Source organism: Electrophorus electricus, chromosome 22 (assembly GCF_041902795.1).
Source record: "Electrophorus electricus isolate QZ-2024a chromosome 22, ASM4190279v1, whole genome shotgun sequence".
Taxonomy (NCBI): Eukaryota; Metazoa; Chordata; class Actinopteri; order Gymnotiformes; family Gymnotidae; genus Electrophorus; species Electrophorus electricus.
In genome coordinates this window covers 11,272,643-11,292,542 of record NC_137518.1, presented here as the reverse complement: position 1 = coordinate 11,292,542, position 19,900 = coordinate 11,272,643, and the positions used below count along the sequence as shown (strand labels likewise).

Sequence of the window (19,900 nt, the reverse complement as noted above, 5' to 3'; positions counted from 1 at the left end):
TGTTGTCGTGTGTGTGTGTGTGTGAGCTCTGGGTGTTGTCGTGTGTGTGTGTGTGTGAGCTCTGGGTGTTGTCGTGTGTGTGTGTGTGTGAGCTCTGGGTGTTGTCGTGTGTGTGTGTGTGTGTGAGCTCTGGGTGTTGTCGTGTGTGTGTGTGTGTGAGCTCTGGGTGTTGTCGTGTGTGTGTGTGTGTGAGCTCTGGGTGTTGTCGTGTGTGTGTGTGTGTGAGCTCTGGGTGTTGTCGTGTGTGTGTGTGTGTGAGCTCTGGGTGTTGTCGTGTGTGTGTGTGTGTGAGCTCTGGGTGTTGTCGTGTGTGTGTGTGTGTGAGCTCTGGGTGTTGTCGTGTGTGTGTGTGTGTGAGCTCTGGGTGTTGTCGTGTGTGTGTGTGTGTGAGCTCTGGGTGTTGTCGTGTGTGTGTGTGTGTGAGCTCTGGGTGTTGTCGTGTGTGTGTGTGTGTGAGCTCTGGGTGTTGTCGTGTGTGTGTGTGTGTGAGCTCTGGGTGTTGTCGTGTGTGTGTGTGTGTGAGCTCTGGGTGTTGTCGTGTGTGTGTGTGTGTGAGCTCTGGGTGTTGTCGTGTGTGTGTGTGTGTGAGCTCTGGGTGTTGTCGTGTGTGTGTGTGTGTGAGCTCTGGGTGTTGTCGTGTGTGTGTGTGTGAGGCGTTTGTCTGAGTCCATCCTGTTGTCTAGTGTTGATTGCTGCAGTGTGAGTTTCATCATCACACTGGTAAGTTCTCACATCTGCCAGGCAGGTTCCATAATCAGGGTCTCAAAGAGGAGGAGACTGGGACTATTTAGTTGTCTTCCGTTTTGGTAGAATCCTTTAACAATTAGAAACATCAGGCAGGACCAGAGGACAGCTCACCTGTCTCCACGCACGTGTCGTCTGTCCCTGCATGTATGTCGTCTGTCTTTCGGTTCTTTATTAGTGGTCAGTGAATAATTTTAGAAAGCTCGTCAAGAATTATGCATCTCAGATTGAGCAGTTATAGAAGGATGTAGTGATACAACAGGCAATGGAAAATCATTTTAAAAAGTTATTTTCGATTGCAGTAACAAGGTGATAATGAGTTAAAACGCTCCAGTTATGTAGGCTATTTGGACTAAAAGTGGTTATAGTTTTTGTTTTTATTGTCGTATTGTCATGTTTTTGTTACATTTATGTGCTACCTGTTCTGGTCACGCTGTGCTTGGCTGGCCTTGCTCTGACTGCAGGACTGGAATAATGTTTGCATGATGTGCCATCCTGCGCCTGTAGTCGGTGTTCCAGTATGCTTGGAAACGGAGCTCTGGACGTTGTGGTCTGGCCCGCTGAACTGAAGATGGTCAGGAACACTACCATGACTCCGTTTTTTAACACACATCTTGGAATGGCCATACGTCTGTTTGCACACACAATCATCCATTGCACACGCATGCACACACATGCACATCCGCACACACTCACTTTCCGACACACACTTGCCCACATACACACACACACACACACCTTGACCCACACATGCAGCAGGCTGACAGGTAGGGCAGTGAGTGTGCTGCGTCTTTCTTTGTACACAGGCTTTCTAAAAAGGTTTATCAGTGACCGGAGAGGATGTCAGATGGTCAGATGATCAGATCACAGCCTAAGCCTAAGCCTAAGCCTAAGCCTAAGCCTAAGCCTAAGCCTTTCTTTTTCTTCCTACCCTCGCTTTCTCTCTTCTCATCTTATTTCTCCACTCTTTGTCCCCTGCTCTGTTCTCTCTTCCTGCATGACGCTCCATGTTCTCCACCCCTCTCTCATAACACTGTGAAGATGGTCGTCTCCCTTTTCTCTGTCTCAGCCACTTTTGCATGTGCTTGTCCGTTCCAGTTCCTGAAGCTTCTCGTCCTGTTCTGTTCAGACCGGCATCCCGGGAATCACCAAATCGCTTTTAAGACCCTTAAAAGGCCATCTGGACCCTCTGTGTTTTTAATGGGGCAATTAGAGTAAAGATGCCCAGATGCCCTTGGTAGGTGCCCTCGACTGGTTACACATGATTTTGCCCGGACTGGAGGCAACTGGAGGCCCAGGTTAAAGGTCACATTCCTAACAGCTGCAGCGGGAGAGGCACATGTATCTGCCTGCCTCCTGACCTTTGACCTTCCACCACCACCATGAGTGCTGATTAAGGCAGCAGAGAATCAGTAAGGTGCTCGATCTACTTCATGTGCTACTTCAGAAGGTCTGAAGTGTTTAGCGTACCGGCTCGCGTATGTGGTCCAGGCTGTGACGACTCCCAACTGTGACGTTAATGTTCATTAACGGTGGGGATCTGCCTTTGTGTAAATGATCAAGACACCACGGCAACATCAGGGCTATCGGAAACAAACAAACAAACAAGCAAAGAAAATAACCTGTTTACCTGCGTTTTCCTGCCAGGTCGTGCTGAAGCTCACCGGTGTGCCGAGTTGGCTGGGGGAGGAGTCTTTATGGCATGGGGAGTGGGGGCAGAGTCTTTACGGCATGGGCATAACACACCCAGCATGACTCCCCTCTCCATTAGTGGGACTCGCTGCAACGCCACATCAGACTGTAGTTGCTCTCGAACCATCAGATCTTTGCTTCACTTTCCAAGTCCTATAGAGATGAATTAAGATTTACTACTGATGAAACCTGCTGAAGGTAATATAATAATAATAATAATAATAATAATAATAATAATAATAATAAAGAAGAAGATAATAAGTTAAACTAATATAATTTAACATAATGCAATATTAACAAATCAAACTGCACTGGATTGATTTTATTGACTCATTTTAAAATGATTTCTGTTTGTTGGATGATGGCTGTGCTGAACACCCACTTAGCAGCACAGATGAAACGCTCTGCGTAGGACGCTCTGCGTGTTCCCGTTACTCTGGGAAACCCAAATCTCAGTCATCAGTTATCTCAATCTCATTAATCTCAGTCTCAGACATCACTCGTCTCAATCTCAGACATGGCCTCATGATCTGACCTCTCTTCTTCCAGTTAATTGGAATATTTTCCTCCTAAACAGACGGCTCTTATTAGCACCGCGTGCATCGTTCTGGGTTTGCTAGCAAAGCACTTATTTGTGTTTCAGCATGTGACTCACTGAAGGGCATGGCTCTCTGACAATGTTGTTACAGTAATTACATGTTTAAAATGGATGAATTGAACGCACGCGATGTGTTGGGTCACGTGGTGCATCTGCAGCCAGTTCTAACGTAGTACATGCAGGGAACAGTTGTGTTTGTATGTACCCTGTTCCTGTTTCTATTTTTGATGACGTTTGTCTATTTTTGGCGTGGTTATTTGAGCAGTGTTGTCAGACCTTCTTGTCCCTTTAACAGAGCACAAACTCTCTAGTCTCATTTGGGGCAGATACTGCGGACCAGCCGAGTGTTGGTGTGTGCAGATGCAGAGTGTGTATGGATGCCGAGTGTCTGTACCGATGCTGAGTGTGTACAGGTGCTGACCAGCTCGGTTCAGCCTGAAGCCTGCAGATGTTTCGCGTTTTACAGCACCCGCACTGTTCCACTCCACCGCTCTGTTGGTCTCTTTCTCTGTCTTGGTCACTCTCTCTCTCTGTCTGTCTCTCTCTCCCCCTCTCCTCTGGCTGATTTGCTTTCACGCCAGTATTTTTGACACGCCTCCGTGGTCGTCAGCTGAGTGGCTCCAGCTCCCCCCCTGACGTTCGGATGCAGTGGTCTGTGCCTATCAGTGGTCCCACGGTGCTTGTCAGTGCGCTGGCCATCGAAGACCAGGCTGTGTGTGTGTTGACATTTTGAGATTGGTCGTGACCTTTAAAAACAACAACTGTGATTTATCTGACAGTTTGTTTATTGTTGCCTTTTGCAATATCAGTTTTGGAAAAATGAAATTGCAGTAACCAGCAAAACAAAAGCTGCACTGGACAGTTGTGTGAGAAGCAACCGTGTGTGTGTGTTTTTGTGCACGTGTGCATGTGTGTTTTTGTGCACGTGTGTGTGTTTGCATGTGCACATGCGTTTGTATGTGCGTACGTGCGCGAGTGTGTGTATGTTTGTAAGTGTGCGAGTTTGTGCGTGCGCATGTTTGTGTGTGTGTTTGTGCGTGTGTGAGTATGTATGTTTCTGGATTGAAATAATAATCTATATTAGAAGTTGCCAGATCTTCACTGTAACTCTGTAAAATATTTACACAGATAATACGGACACACTTGCACCCAAACAGTGGCGTTTTTCCCAGAATCCCTGTGACTGCTGGAGCTTTGATTACTGATGTGTGCGGCAGATGCCACATTCCGAACAATCATGTATGGGAAATGTTGACCATGTAAGACAGATGATCTTAAACCTTGACCTGCTGTGTGTGTGTGTGTGTGTGTGTGTTTTCTCTACAGATATGCCCATATTTGGCCAGTGTCCTGCACAGGATGACTTTTACCTGGTGATGTGCAGCCACTGTAGTCAGGTAGTCAAACCCCAGGCCTTCCACGCACACTATGGTAAGTCTCCGCCATATAACACTATGTAACCCCCCAACCACCACTCTGTGAGAAAGGGAGAGGGAAAGAGGGAGAACTAGCCTTTGATTTCCACTTTGTTTACAATACTTCAGTTAATATTTGATGTTCTCCCATTGCTGCGTCTCCACTCACTCTAATCCAGCACGTTTAACACAACCGAGATGAAAAACCCCCGGGGGCGTGGGGGGGGTCGGGTCACAGGGAGTGTTGTGGCATGTCTCTCCTCGCCCACATGGCTGCGACGCACCCACTGATGGTGGCACGGAATTCGATGCTGGATTTATCTAGTCGCTCTAGACCTGCATCTAAAAGTGACTCAGCAACGCGCTTCTTCCTTGCCGGAGATGCCGCCAACGCTGTTGGTTTTTATATGCAGTGAAACGTTTCTGCTGGCCCTTCACCCCTTGGTTCTGTCCCAGAGGCCCAACCAGAGCCAGAACACCTCAATGTTCAGCTTGCAGGCCCAGTTGTTCCCCAGACCAGGACCTACTGGGAAAGGAGTCTGAGGAAATGGCTGGTCACGGTGGCAATGCCGGTCCCTGCTAGGCTCGTGGGTTTTCAGCCACTTTAGTTACATGTTGCAGCCTCCACTTTTGTGGTTTTGCCATTGTGATGTTGAAGGGCGGAGTAAGGTGGGGAAACTCCCGCCTACAGCAGGTGTGTTTAGCTCCAGTCTACAGCTGGGTGTGTGGAAGACGTTCCTGGTTGGAAGTCCGGAAGGCGTTCCTGTTGCAGGGCTTATGTCCAATCCTCCACATCTGTTCCCTTTGTGTGTGAGACTGGTGGTGGTTGTGGTTTGAGTCAGGAGCTGATCAGCTTTTTGGGTCTTTCCTAATGTGCTTGACTTTTAGTTTAATAGGAAAATGGTCTCAAAGTCTGTTGCTAAGTTGTGAGCTGCCCTTGCGTCTGTGTGAGCATAAACAGTTTGGTTGATGGGTTGCTTCTGTGCTCGAGTTACAAAAAAAACTCAAACCAAAGCAAAAAAAATTAAAACACTATTTGTGTTTGTGTTAATTGCCCTGAATACTGTGCGTTGGGATGCGCCTGCAGACCTGTGGATGTTCAGTTGGGAGATTTTGGTTGGAGCATTGTCATCTTTGCTTCACATCACAGGATTTACGTCCTGTAGACGTACCTTCTACAGGACAACACATGACACTCATATGACCTGCTGCTATTGCCTTTGTACTCAGTATTAATACCAAACATACTAATGAGGCAAGCACTTAATGAATTGAATTAACTTGCTTTACATCAAATCGGTTAATGTTAATAATTAACTTGCAGCTTCACACATTTGCCAGCTGTGTGGTGGTCTGCTTATGTGAGGTCGTTTGTCAGGTGTGTGGTGGTCTGCTTATGTGAGGTCGTTTGCCAGGTGTGTGGTGGTCTGGTTAGGTGGTGTCAGTGGTTTGCTAAAGGGGGATGTATTGTGAGGTTGTGTGCATATAGTGACTGGGGTCTTTAGCTGCAGGTCTTTGTTGAGTAGAGATTTGGATGTATTCTTTAAGTGTGTGGTTTTTTTTTTCCACTGTGAGAAGTGATTCTGAGGTTTCACATTCCCACGTAAGTTGATTTGTGTTTGGGAGCATCTGTGTGCCTGTGTGAGACAGACAGGGAGATTTACTGGCCTGTTTCCAGGACTGTCATATTTCTACGGTAGTAATAAATCAACTCTCCTCTCCTCATTTCTTCTCTGCTCTCCTCTTCCTGGTGTCGTGTTTATTTTTTTTCTCCACCTTCCTTAGCGAAGACTCACCACCTTGTCTCAGTGCAGTGTGCGTTCAGCATGAGCAACTAATATTGGGTGGGAGCAGCAGGGTGTGATGTGGCTCGGAGTGTGTGTGTGTGTGTGTGTGTGTTTTAGAACACTAGTTTACCCCTGCAGTCAGGACTGTTTGGCAGACTGCCCAGACCTGCTGGTGGTTGCCGAGCATTTGAGAGGAGGTGGATATTAACACCACACGCCACCCAGCATGCCCTGGTGCACAGCTGCCGCTGTTCGGCCTGCTCACACAACCTGCTTCACTTTGTTTACTTTAAGACCCAGTTTCTTGTTTCCTGATTAGGCTTCACCATCTAAGCTGAATCAGAAGGTTCTTACCTTTGCACTGTGAGTGCCCTTCAGTCCAGACCGGGTTTCTTTGAGGGCGTTTTCGTTCTCATGGCAGGTGCACATCGCTCTGTGTTGACCCGTGAAGTGCAGACATACACAGGCTCCTCCTCTCTAAAGACTTTTTGAAACTTGTAGAATTCTGCATTTTCTTCTGCGATGTGCAGCAGATTGCTTGGCGTGATATTACCACTCCCGTCAAATGCAGGCTTCTGCTTTTTGTTTGAGATCATTACTTACCAATATTTTTGTGTGTGCGCATGCGTGTCTGTGTGTGTGTTTGTTTTCAGTGTCTTAATGTTTGAATTCACTTCTCCAGTGTTTCAGTGCATCTGTTGTTCACCATCAGCTGGTGTTCCCCCACTGACCCTAAATCTGGCCTACAGGAGTTCCTGACTAATACTGCTAGCTTTCTGATAAGGCCTGATCGGTATATTGGGTAGCTGATAATATTGGCCAATATTAAAGTTTCACAATTTTAGCAGTCTCGGCTGAAATCCTGACGATGTGTCTAAACGTGATGTACACGAAATCCCCATTCAGCAGTGATGCTCTTTTGAGCTAAAACAGTACATACTTTTGGACACCAGGGGGTGTCGAGAACTAATCCAATGCCTTCACTTTCTGTCATTCATTGGAGCTGGAGGTGAGCTGGCCTGTACCGGTACAGTCCACCGAAAGTACAAACATGTAGCACTGGTATCACTACTGTTGGTGTCCTTGCTAAAGTTAGCTTTTATGATAATGCTAGCTTTACATCTACATGTAAATCCTCACAGTCTCAATCACATATTTCTGATATGATACAGACTGTCAGAACATGTACAAAATTCAGAAACGTACACACAACTTAAAAACAACAGAATATTCCCAGGATTTGATTCTAAAATTGTGTGTCTAGCCAACCTGCTAACAGAATTGATTGAGGGATGAACAAATTCTTAAACCTATGAAATCTTTTTACTATGTAAAGTTTTAACATTTTTCAGGTTTTTTTTATTCCAAAAAACTCTACTTTTTTCTTTCATCTTTCTGTTTTTTAGATAACATGATTATTTTTCAAAAGATGATGTTGGCTCTTCAAAACGTAACGTCTGCCCACAAACTATGAACCAAACCACAGGAACCGTCCAACTCGTGGACCCATCTAAGAAAACATTAACCATGACGTGGAGACAGTCGCCAGTACCCAGAGAACCATCAGCAAACCAGCGCAGTAAACGTGTGACACCCACGTGGTCAGCAAGTGGTCCAAGAGCTCAGAATGTTTGACAGGACAGTTACGGAAATGGTCACAGCTCAGTTGGAAGAGGATGTATGTTGTGCTGGAAGTGTAAAGAAAGAGTCTATTGAGAAGATGTTTAGTGCCATGTTAGAGGAGTGGGGCGTTGAGAAAGATGGCAACCTGCTAGGAGCTTTGATGGCGACCTGCTAGAGTCTGTGGTTCCAGTACGACAGATCTGAGCAATTCATGGTGGGATTGAACCGCAGAGAACAGCTGGATAAATTCTGTTGATGCGCTACACGTTCCCACCACTTGGGCACCGTGCTGAAGGAGGAGCTCGGCTTAGCTCAGCCCACCAATCAGACAGTCGTCTTGTAGAGGCAGAGAAAGTCAGGACAGAAGAGAGCTCTCCCAGCAAACGCCAGGGACTAAGAATGTCAAATCTGTTGTTAATCCGAGCCCAGTTGAGGAGCTCAGTATTGAAGTCGGCAAGGCGGATGCAGCTCTGTCGCGCCTCCTACTGGTGGAGTGTAGACATGACTGCTTCAGTCAGATGGGTCACACACCATGAGCGTCCACACCATGAGGAGGGCAGTGCATGCCCGCCTTGAGAAGAGAGAAATGGGAGGTTGGCTTGGGATATGTTCTTGATCCTCGCAATAAAGACTTAAAAGACAAACGCTGAGAACACAGAAGTCTGGCCGGGCCTAAAAGATGAAGACCTGTGGATCATACTCTGTGTTTTGGCATGCTGTCAGACCCCCAGGGACGAGCAGACGCACCAGAGGGAATTACTGAAGAGCGACATTTGTTATGATTTTAGTTATTTTTCGCTCTCTCTCACTACTTATTCTGCTCCTTATTGTTTATATTGTTATTGTGGTGACCATTGTCATCCAGAGGAGGACCCCCCCCCCCCCCTCTGAGTCTTGGTTCCTCTCCAGGTTTCTTCCTCATACTCGAGGGAGTTTTTCCTCACCACCGTCACCCTTGGCTTGCTCACTGGGGACTTGGACATTTGTAAAGCTGCTTTGTGACAATTGTTGTCAAAATACGTTTGTTGTAGAAATACGTTTGACTTGACTTAAGCCAGGCATATGCTGTGTGATGTTAGTCCATTTTTAAGACCAGTTTGCCAGTTGCCGACTAAAATGCATTAATATACCGAATATCAGCTTCATCATCAGTGTGAGGGTGGAGTGCTTTCCGAAACGCGGCCCACGTGAGCAGTGCTTGAGTTACCGGACCTACAGATGGATTTCTGACAGAAGACAGATGCCAGAAGTTTCAGTCACTTTCAGTCTGAGTGGTCACACATGCTGGTTTATTAGCAAACTTTGTGATTTTGGCCTTATTGACAGGAACTGATTTTGGAGTTGTAATTTAAATGCATTTATTTTAGTCACCTCACATACAGCTGTTCGTGCGATAAAATCCAAACAATATGCACAAAGAAAGTTGAAAAAGGCGTGGACAATGCCAAGTGCAGTCGAAACAAAGCTTATTTCCAGTTCGGTTCACAAAGATGTTTTGTCTACGTCAGCCTGTTGTTCCATATTAGTTTTCTTTTGGGGGGAATTTCAGTGCACAGTATTGCACAACTCAACAAAGCTATACGCTTTCTTGTCGATGCACAGGCACCATGCGCTACTGGAATAAAGGCTTTCAAATATAGAAATGTCCGTATGAGGTTGTGCGAGTTCCCACGTGGCGTCTCGTCATTCGGACAGGTTACTCTCCTTTGAGTCGTCAGCTACACTTAAGGTTTCTGAAATTGCAGTGTCTGCCCGGTTTCGGACCCTTGGAGTGGTGGAAACGAAACCACCGTCTGCGGGTCCCAGTAAGCACGTTTTCAGCGTGGCGGAAACATTTATGATGACGGAAGGAGCTCTCGCGCTGGACAGTGTGCAGAGAAGCTGTGTGTCTTGCATTACAACTCACTGCTTTTTAGTTTGGGACAAAAATTCAAGCAGTTTATGACAACAGGTTGCTCATCAGCGCAAAGCATTTCAGGCTCATACAGCAGTGGCATGTAAAGTATTTTATACATGGGGTGGCGCCCCCTAACTGTTAGGGCATTTGCTGCATGTGTAGAATATGTGACGTTTACCTGGAACATTAATGGGTCTGTAGTGACATCACTGGCTTTATTTTTGCTCTGTTGTTCCTAATGCTCAAAGGATGTGGTTACAACACCTGCAGTGCTACTGTAATTATTTAAATCAACATCAACAAGAACTTCTTGTGCTCACTTCAACAACGATAAATATTTGGAGTGAGGTTAATAATCCTCGCTGGCGTCTACACGGATGAGGAATGGGTCTAATCAGAGTGCACTAAACTGTATTGGGAACCTCTCTGTCCCTCACGAGCAGGTCACACCGATGGATGGCGTGCACTGCAAAGTCATAACTAACTGGTGAAGTTCTTGCCAGTCAGAGGATGGAACAGCAATCTAATATTGAATGCACGTCTAAAGCGCACGTGAATATTTTGTTGATTTGTTTTGAGAAAACGTCTAAAATGTAACTGCAATATTATGATAAATGTAATTATTTTTAGTTAATTTTGGGACTTGAATTGGGGTGGCTTCTGTCTTCTCTAAGGTGGCAGCTGCCACCAATGTGGCCCTGCTTCTGGTCCCAACCCTGTCCCTGAGTGGAGGAATGTAAGTTCTCCTTTACTAGATGGCATTTGCCTTTTACAGCGTTCAGTGCTCATGGACGTACGCTCCCAACTCTGTCCAGACGTACTGACCAGATCCACTTCCATTTCTGTAGTCCACCTATAGAAAGTCCTCTGGAGGTCCGCTGGAATTGGATGTATGTTTTTCCCGTGAACTGCGACCATAATGTTCCTGTTTTCAGATCAGACTTCTCTGCTTTTCAGCAGATTGTCACAGGCCTGTAACACATTTAAAACCACAAGCACCTTTAGTTTTGTTGATGTTGAATGCAGCACAAAGTAGTCAGCGTAGCAGATGTGTTCACAAAGTCAATGTATATCATGTCTCACACCATCAAGTAATTTTAAAAGCCTTTCTAACCTGAACAAACCAAAACAGATGAAACACTAAACATATCAGTAGTCACCATCGATGACTAGTGGCAAGGATACTGAGGAAAGGTCATGGTATCTTAATGTACACCTGTATTTTTACTTACGTGGTTGGAGTTATTGTCTTCCAAGCGGTTTAAGTCTAACTTGCCTGTCACCCTTTGGTCCTTATAGAGAGAAGACACGGCTCCATGAGCAAGCTCTCGTCCTCCACTGCTTACTCGCTCCCTGGCTTCTCCTCCCGGGGGCGGAGCGGGGGTGGGGCTGGGGGTGGGGCTGGGAGCAGGCCCCTGGGAGCCCCCTCAGCCAAAGAGAAGCTGCCTCACCGCAAGTCCCACTTCCCCTTGAAGATGCTTCACAATGACATGTGAGTGCGCCAGACCAGCTGTGGCAGAAAAACTGGCTGGTTTAGATCCGGCTTAGATCCGGCTCATCCGGCTTAGGTGAAAAAAGATCAGTATGAAACTTGCGAGCTTCTTTGTCTTGTTAGCCGACTGGGGACCCCTTTCACTGCAGGTCAGTTTTAACACACCTGATTCAACCCTTCAGCTAATTATCAAGTTCTTAAAAAGTTACCTGAAGTGTGTCAAAAGAAGGATTCACAGTGCAGACTGTGATCGGGACTGGGACTGGATCCGTGCGCTCTACCCAGCTTTGTGCCCCAGTGTCGTGCCAGGCCCGGTACTGGGCAGAGTCGGCCTTGGTTTGGTACACACGTTCATGTGTCTCATGTACAATTGTAAAAACTGATGATACAGACAGACCCTAAAGCTGGACAAGGCAATGGTTTTGTATATTTGTTTATCTTGGTCTCGCAAAGCCATATGTACATGCGTGTACACACACACACACACACACACACACACACACACACACAAGCATACTTCAGTGACTGTCTCTGTTGTCTCTCCTCACCCAGTTTGACCCCAGCCGTCCGAGTGGAGAAGATCCATCTGAAGGTGGAGTACCCGTCCTCCAGACATACCCATGTACCTGTCTCGTCCTCCTCGTCCTCCGTTACTGTGAGCTCGTCCCCTACAAAGCCAGGCCTTAATACCCCGTCAGTACCAAAGGGTCAGCTGCTGGCACTGGGTCACATCCCCAACGGGAAGGGCCACCCAGCCCCTCCGGATAAGAAGCAGGACAACAGCACCAGTGTCAGCAGCAGACGACTGTACAGGAGACCGCTAGGTGAGGATAGTGGGCTTGATTGACTCTGTACTCAGCATGCAGGTATAAAGGGTCCCCAGTTTGACCCCAGGGTGCTGGGCCAGAGATGTGACCTTTCACCCTGCTGTGTGCTATATTCTGGTTTTCTTTCCCATTAGAACGCGAGTTTAATCCTGATGTCCATTGTGGAGTTTTGGATATAGGAGCCCGTAAGCCATGCACAAGATCCTTAACATGCAAGGTGAAACACGCTACAGCCTACACACACACACACACACACACACACACACACACACACACACGTGCATACAATTTACAAACTAAACATTCTCACAGATGTTTAAACCCTCAGATTTGCAGTAAATGTATGCTTTGATGTCCTTATGTCTACACACACACAGACACAGTAAATTTACGCTTAGACATCCTTATGTTCACACTATGTGACCAACAAGCAGGAAACGTTGATCTAACACTAGTTATGTGAGTCTGTGATAAATAGCTGTAAGAGGGTCTACAGTTAGTCGGGGGCTCAGTTCTACAGCTGCAGATACTTTACCCTACTGAACTGAACATCCTCTCAGCAGTGTGGGTAGTGTAGCTTGGCCAGGCCACTGCCTGGCCAAGCTACCCTCATGGATTACAATCCAAACACATGTTCCCTGAACCAGCAGCAGTAACACAGTGTGAGAGTTAAATGCGCCTGTAAGACTGTGCGTGTACTTCTGTGGTCTGAGGTGAAAGTCCCGATAAACATGCGGGTTAGTGGCTTCGGACATGAGGACGTGAGGACGCCCTGCGATTGACCAGCTCTGTGACAGAGACCCACCTCAGCAGAAACATACCGCAACTCAAATCTGTCCTGTCGTGCGTAAGCCGCATAGGTGTGTTAACCCTGAGGTGCTGCGGACGTTGATGGTGCTGGATTAATATGATCAAAATAATTAGTGTGTGTTGAATCGTGGGCACAGTGTGATTTGTTGAAACACCAGCAGAACTCTGATCAGGAATGATGGTCACAGTGTCGTAAAAAAGTCTGTCTACCTGCGTAGCTCTGTGCGTACTACAACCTCCTGCCTTATCAGTGTTGGACTGCTGTGGTTGACGCTCACTGTAGTAGTTTACCGCAGACGGGGCAGAGACGGTTGGGGGTAGATAGGCAAGAATGAAAAGGTCACAGGCTCCACATTTCAGACCCTCACCTGACATCAGCGACACCTCAGAACCCGACACCTCACCTGACATCAGCGCGATCTGCTGTGGTTGAAGAAACATGTGCGCTACCTTGATCCAAACAACTAACATGCCACAGCTAGGAGAGTTTTGATTCAGGCACCTTTTGATTAGTAAAATGACAGTCTTATTATTCTTATTGTCCTTTCTAATGCAGTCTGTGGTTTATAACCAAGTTTGTAACTTAAAACATGTTTATTGAGTGCTATAATTACTCAGTATTTTACTATAGTTATAAAATGATGGCTCTTGATCGGTTTTAGCCAGTACAGTAGTATTCACTCCCCATACTACCACTGCTACTAATAATAATTTATAGTATGTGTAAAATTTATGGTACGTGTAAAAAAAATTAACAAAAACTTGTATTGTTGTGTTGGCATACATTTAATACATGATGCTTGTGATGCGGTGTATTGTCAGTAACTTGATAGTTTGTGAAATAATATATTAATAATAATATAAATAGTAATAATAATAATATTAATAATAAGTGATGATTGGGGAGGGTTCATATAGCAGCTCAGAGACCCCCACAGACACGTCCCGCTCCGTCTCCACAGACGCGTTCTTCTCTGTCTCCACAGACACATTCCTTAAGCCAGAGGAGGGCGGTACCAGGGCGGAGTTTTGATGCGTTGCTGGCGGAGCACAAAGGCCGCGTGCGAGACAAGGAGCTGCAGCACAGGGCCGAGCCCGCCCTGCAGGCCGCACCCCTCAGGGATCCTCCGCCCCTGTCTCGCCTCTCACAGGACGCCCACCACCACCTGCCACCCCACAGCAACAGTGTTGCCGCTGAAACTCCCAAGCCTGTCGCGCTCGGCAAACCCAAACCTCACAATCACGGTCTTCCGCGGTGAGCCGTCCTGCCGTTGACCTTCCAGTAAAAAAAACGGAAGTAAAATATATTAAAAAGGAATCCATACTGTGGCACCGTGGGACTGACTGACACGCTTCTCTCCCAGTCTGAGCAGTGGCAGCGCCCACACTGGGCTGATTGGGTCAGGTGACCCTGCTACGGCCCATGACCTGACCCAGCACCCCCACACTGCCCCCACGCCCAACGGGGCGTGCCGTCTGTCCAGCGACGAGGGCGAGGCGGAGGATAGAGAGGATGCTGTGGACAAACTGGACTGCCACTTTTCAGGGTACCACCCGAGACCGGCTTCGGTAAGTTCCTCGGGACAAACCCCAGTGTAGTCCTATCAGACAGGGGCTCTTCACCAGTTCAGACCACTAACACCAATCACACGAAGGCCTTTGATGTTACTTGCTGAGGCAACAGCACCCCTGTGCGTGTTTGCATGTCAGTGATGATGATGATGATGATGACGATGGCTGTCCTTCCTCTCTCCCACCAGTACTGCACTTTCGGCAGCCGCCAGTTCAGCAGGAGCTGTTTTGCCTTTGACCGCCGCTGGAATCGGGTCCGATGTGCGCTTGCGGCCATGATGGACAAACACGTCAACTCGTTGATGTGGAGGTGAGTGACATTGTCCTCCGTTTGCACACATCAAACCAAAGCCAGCCGAGCAACAACAACAGTCCGCACTAAAGACCGCTGGGCTCACCGCATCCCATACTGGGTCAGAACCGAACAGGACCGGACCACCTTGGAGTCTCTCAGCACTTAGAGTAGCACAGCTCACAGTTCCAGGTATGTGTAACAGTTCCAGGTGTGTGTCCCACACTGGATGCTCAAAGCCAGGCGCAGTAGGAAGGAACGTGGTATATGCTGGCTGTCGGAATAATTGCAAACAGAATTCCTGTTCTCTGTTATTAGATGTGACCGTGTATAGTTTTTGAATAAGACAGTTGCTATAATATCTATTATGTTTGATTTGAAATATAATTTATAAATAATTAAATTTTAAAAACGATAAATGAAGAACCAGGATGAATATCACTGTACTTGAAGATTGTCCGTAAAAGATTCAAAATCGTTCTCATCCTGTGTCTGATTTTAATCCTTTAGGAAAATCCCTCTGGTGCCGGAAAATTCATTCGCGTCAGCGATGACGTCGTCTCACCGGTCAAACTCCTCATCCTTCTCTTCTGGCTTCCTTAGCCCCTCCCCTCCGCTGCCCTACGGCCAGTCGTACGACAGCAAGCCCGTGCTGTCATACGGGACCACCCTGAACGCCCGGGCCACGTCCCAAAGGGTGGGAGAGCAGCTCGCCTACAGCAGTAGCAGCTCGTCCAGACAAGTGTCCTCATCGTCACCCCAGATGCCTTCAGTCCTCTCCTGCTCGCTGCCCTACACACAGGGCTCTGGCAAGCCCAACAAGTCCCGCCCCGGAACCAAGTCCTTCCGGGTCAGGGAGTCCTCTTCAGCCCCTCCGGCGAGCTCTGTTGCTAACAGCGGCAGCGTGGTGCGCGTGGGGGCTGTTGGCCTCGGCTCGGGAAAGAAGCGCAAAACCAGCTCTCTGCTCACGCCACACGGCACCTACAACGCCGAGCCTTCGTCTTCGTCGTCCTTCAGGAAGAACTGTGCGGTGAACTCTGGCACCTCAGGGAGCAGCTTCCCTTCCTCAATCACCTCCACCGCTCCCTCGTCCTCCTTTTCCTCCCACGGCGCAAGCGGCACACCTGGCCGGCGGCAGGAGGCGTCGTCCCGTGGGGCGGCGCCATCCGGCCCCGCCGAACCAATCAAACGCATGAGTGTTGTGATGAACAGCAGCGATTCGACGCTCTCGCTGGGACCGTTCGTGCACCAGGGCGGCGATGGACCTCGTCTCGATAACAAGAGGAGGAAGAGCTCGCCTGTCAGCACTGGCTCCGCTGGCGCAGGGACCTGTGCAGGTGTGGCCACACGCATCACACACACACGCATGCATCACAAACGTCACACACGCATCACACTCGCACGCATCACACACACGGACTGTAAGCATGTTCATGTAATACTAGCGCGAGCCAGCCAACTGGCCAACGCTAACACTCACACACACGCAGCACCTGTAATGACTGTAATGCCTTTCGCAAACGTGAATGAACACACAACACAAGCCAGCTTTGCTAAGGTAGAAGTCGTTTCCCTGGTTACGAGTGGAGCTGTCGTAGTGTGTTTAAGTCTATGGTGCTGGGTGTGTTTAAAGGGTTCGATGTGGAACAGAGTTTGAGTTTGGTTTTTGCGCCGTGTCACGATTGCTCCTGGGAAATATCTAGTCCCTCCCCAGTAAAACCCAAGTACTCGGGTAGAAATCCAGACCACGTCCAGGTGAACTGGCTGTGCTCTGTGGCACCTGAACACAGGCTTGTTTCATTGGTTTCATTCATTCACCTGTGTTTTGTGTGCATGCGCGAAGTAATGATGTCACCTTTGACTTTGACAGCACCTGGAGGGGGAGGCGCTCCGCCGCCTGGCAGACCCAGAATGGCCAAGTCTCCGGCAGTCACCAACAACCTCCATGGCAAACACACACGGCCCGGTCCAGGAGCACCAGGCCTTGCCAACAGCTCACTAATACATCAGGTGTGTGTGTGCGCGCGCGCGTGCATGTGGAAACCCTAAACCCAACCTATATCAGACCACAGCTATTTGTGTAGATGTTTGTGAGTGATGCGGCAGTAATACAGAATTTTGGCCCCGGTCTCTTTCCCTCCCTGATCCAGCCTAAGACCCGCCCCTGACACAGGTGGGCCGGCACTGGGGGTGTGGAGCGGCCCGGAGCTCGGCGGGCCCCCAAGCGCCCGTCACGCCGCACCGCATGAGGCCTTCTTCTCCTCCAGCTACTCCTCTTCCTCTCAGCTTCCCACAATCCTCAGGGCGGAGGGCGCGCTGGGTGGCTCAGTGACGGTCAGCTGCTTGCTCCAGCCGCAAAGGGGTGTGGTGCGGTAGTGGTAGGCCCCACCCCTGGAGGTGGAGCGGGTGGGGGTTATGCAGAGGTCCCGATAAGGGCTGGTATGAGCGGCGCACATCGTCACAACAAAGCATCAGAGGAACTTGATGATTGATGTACGCGAAACGGAGTGTTTCTGCTGATCTCTTCCGCATGTGTGGGTGTGTGCGTGTGTTAAAGTGTGTGTTTGTGTGGGTCCGGGTAGATGATACCGGAATACTGGAAATGGAATTCTGTGCAGCATGAACTCTTAAGTGCTTGTGGACGTGTCGAGGGAAAGGAGAGAGATCTGGAGTCTCGATGTGAAAAACGCAGTCGTGTTTAGTTGAACAGATTTACAGTAAACACATTGATTGGTGGAATTTAAAAAATAAACCAATATAGACCACTTTACTCTCCACGGAGAGACGGAAGGGTCGTCTCAGTCAAGCATCCAAACTGAATAATCGAAATTCCAAAAATACTTGAGCAGTTTGAGTCTTAGTGATTCTTTAGAAGGTTTTTTTTGTTTTGTTTCTGCACTTCAAGTAGCAGCTTTGGAGCATCGAGAATCCATCACTGCAGCTGCACTTCTACCAGCAAAATGGTATTAATTATTGATTTTATCCACGTGTGAAGCGGTTCATTTATCCATGCCTGGTGCTCCTCGACACAGGACCTTCTGGAGAGGTGCTCTTCCAGGTCCTTCTTTCTAGGCTGCATTTCATTTCATTCAGATTGTGTAATCCTCCCAGTGATGTCTCATCCTTCTGAAATATGACTTGAGAAAACAGCTTTGCTATGAATAAGCACTGATGGTAGTATTTGCCTTGAAACAACATTGTTAGTCTTACCACATACCTTCAGCTGTCTGCGCTGCGATGTCAAACATCCTGTCTGTTTCTCTGAATACACTAAAAACTTAATTCTGAAGGTTTGGGGGAAGGTGTTCAACCCCCAGACGGGTTTGACACATTAGAGTGAGACCCACGCCACACTAAAGTCTACACTGCACAGGTCTGAGGCTGTCAACACCTTTTATAGTAACCTGAAGCTGCTTCCTATAAGAGGCTTACTGCTGATCCAGTGGTTCTTGATGGAGGCTTTAACAGAGCGCCACACACACACACGCGCGCACACACACACACACACACACATACACATATATATATATATATATATATATATATATATATATATATATATATATATATATATATATATATATATATATATATATATATATATATACACACACACACATACATACACACACACACACACACACACACACACACACACACACACACACACATGTATACATATATACACACACACACACACACACACATGTATACATATATACACACACACACACACACACACATGTATACATATACACACACACACTCTCTCTAGTGTGTGTACACACTAGCATCATGTTTCCATCATGCTGATCAGACCCTGCTTGCGTCAGGTTCTGTGCGGTGGAGTTGGTGCGTCTTGTCCGTGACAACATGGCGAACTGCACAAGCCAAGACACAGAACTGTGAGAAACGCCGCAGGTTCACGGCGCGTCTGTTTTAGCCAAACGTTTCGTGCGCTGATTAAGGTATTCAGAAGCAATCGTGGCCATCGTGTTAAAGAACCACTATTCTTTCTGGTGCCACTTATCATAAAGGCTAATCCAGCCTGCGACACGTGCTTTCCCGAGCTAATGGTTTGTTAATTAATCTGGATGTTTAAAAACGTGGATTCCCCCCCCCCCCCCAATATTCATAATGAACTGGCCACTGGTGTTTGGGGGGAGGGGGGGGGGGGTTAGCTCGTGAGGAGACGTGCACATTTTGGCTCGTCTTTCCAAGTCCCATAAATTTCCAAACTCCACAGATGTCAGACTGAGTTTCTAAGAAGAGAGAGCATTTTTTCTAGCTTTGGCTTTTTTCTATCAATGAATATTGAAGTTAGCCCTATTTCAGAATACATATTTTGTTAAATGAATTGTACATATCGAGATGTATTTTTGCACAGGTGTTTTCTTACACATGATTTTTGGTACAATTGAGATTGTTGTTATTTATTTAATGAATGGATCAACTTTTAAGATTATTTGAAGTGGTTCACTGCCAAGCCAATAATGCAATACAACTCTTACTATCAAAACGGAGCTTTTATTTAGTCATATACTGAAATCCTTACAAAGGATTGCGCCCAGCATGGTGAAGATGCAGGTGTAATTATAATAATCATCATTTTAAATCTGCGTCCCCCCCCCAACAAGACCAGAAGTTGTGCTTAAGATTGGTTTAGTCAGTCTCATGTATTTCAGTGAAGCAGAATTCAACACGGTTACTTTAATAAGAAGAACGTGAAAACAATGCAGACCCTTATTGCACCTTCGTTGCCAAACATGTTAGGAGCACTGCTCTTTAATCACGTTTCTTTGCAGCTTTTTGAGAGAAGTGCCTCGGTGAGTTTCTCATCCGCTGAGTTTGAATGGAACATTTTTCAGTAGATGTTTTGTTTCATGTTACTTGAATATTCTACATGGTTTATACCTGCTTTTAGAAGCTTGCTTTTTAAACCTGTGTGGTGGTCCTTTCCCCATTTACCTGTGCCGCCTGCTTCACGACCGCACGAGACTGACACACCTCATGGTGGTGGCTGTTTTCAGTTATTCTTTTTTTCTGCTTTTGAAAATGTAATTTCAAATTCGGAAGTCAAAAAAGATGATTTTGAATGAACATTGGGTCCCTGTAAATGAAATCTTTTTAAAAATCCAAATTAATGTTTTG

General features: G+C 47.2%; 1 protein-coding gene across 4 annotated transcripts in view; it reads left to right on the top strand.

The window, feature by feature from the left end:
- atxn7 (ataxin 7) overlaps positions 1-18,274 on the top strand; it is a 28,956-nt gene extending 10,682 nt beyond the window's left edge. For all 4 annotated transcript variants that reach the window (XM_081705242.1, XM_081705243.1, XM_035520575.2 and 1 more), the window contains 10 exons: positions 4,361-4,465; positions 11,056-11,248; positions 11,801-12,072; positions 12,210-12,292; positions 13,872-14,140; positions 14,250-14,454; positions 14,646-14,767; positions 15,260-16,086; positions 16,620-16,759; positions 16,900-18,274. In XM_081705242.1, coding sequence (XP_081561368.1) covers positions 4,361-4,465; positions 11,056-11,248; positions 11,801-12,072; positions 12,210-12,292; positions 13,872-14,140; positions 14,250-14,454; positions 14,646-14,767; positions 15,260-16,086; positions 16,620-16,759; positions 16,900-16,917 — 2,234 coding nt within the window. In that variant the 3' untranslated portion in view covers positions 16,918-18,274. The remainder of the gene's footprint in view (positions 1-4,360; positions 4,466-11,055; positions 11,249-11,800; positions 12,073-12,209; positions 12,293-13,871; positions 14,141-14,249; positions 14,455-14,645; positions 14,768-15,259; positions 16,087-16,619; positions 16,760-16,899) is intronic.
- The last annotated feature ends 1,626 nt before the right edge of the window (positions 18,275-19,900 follow it).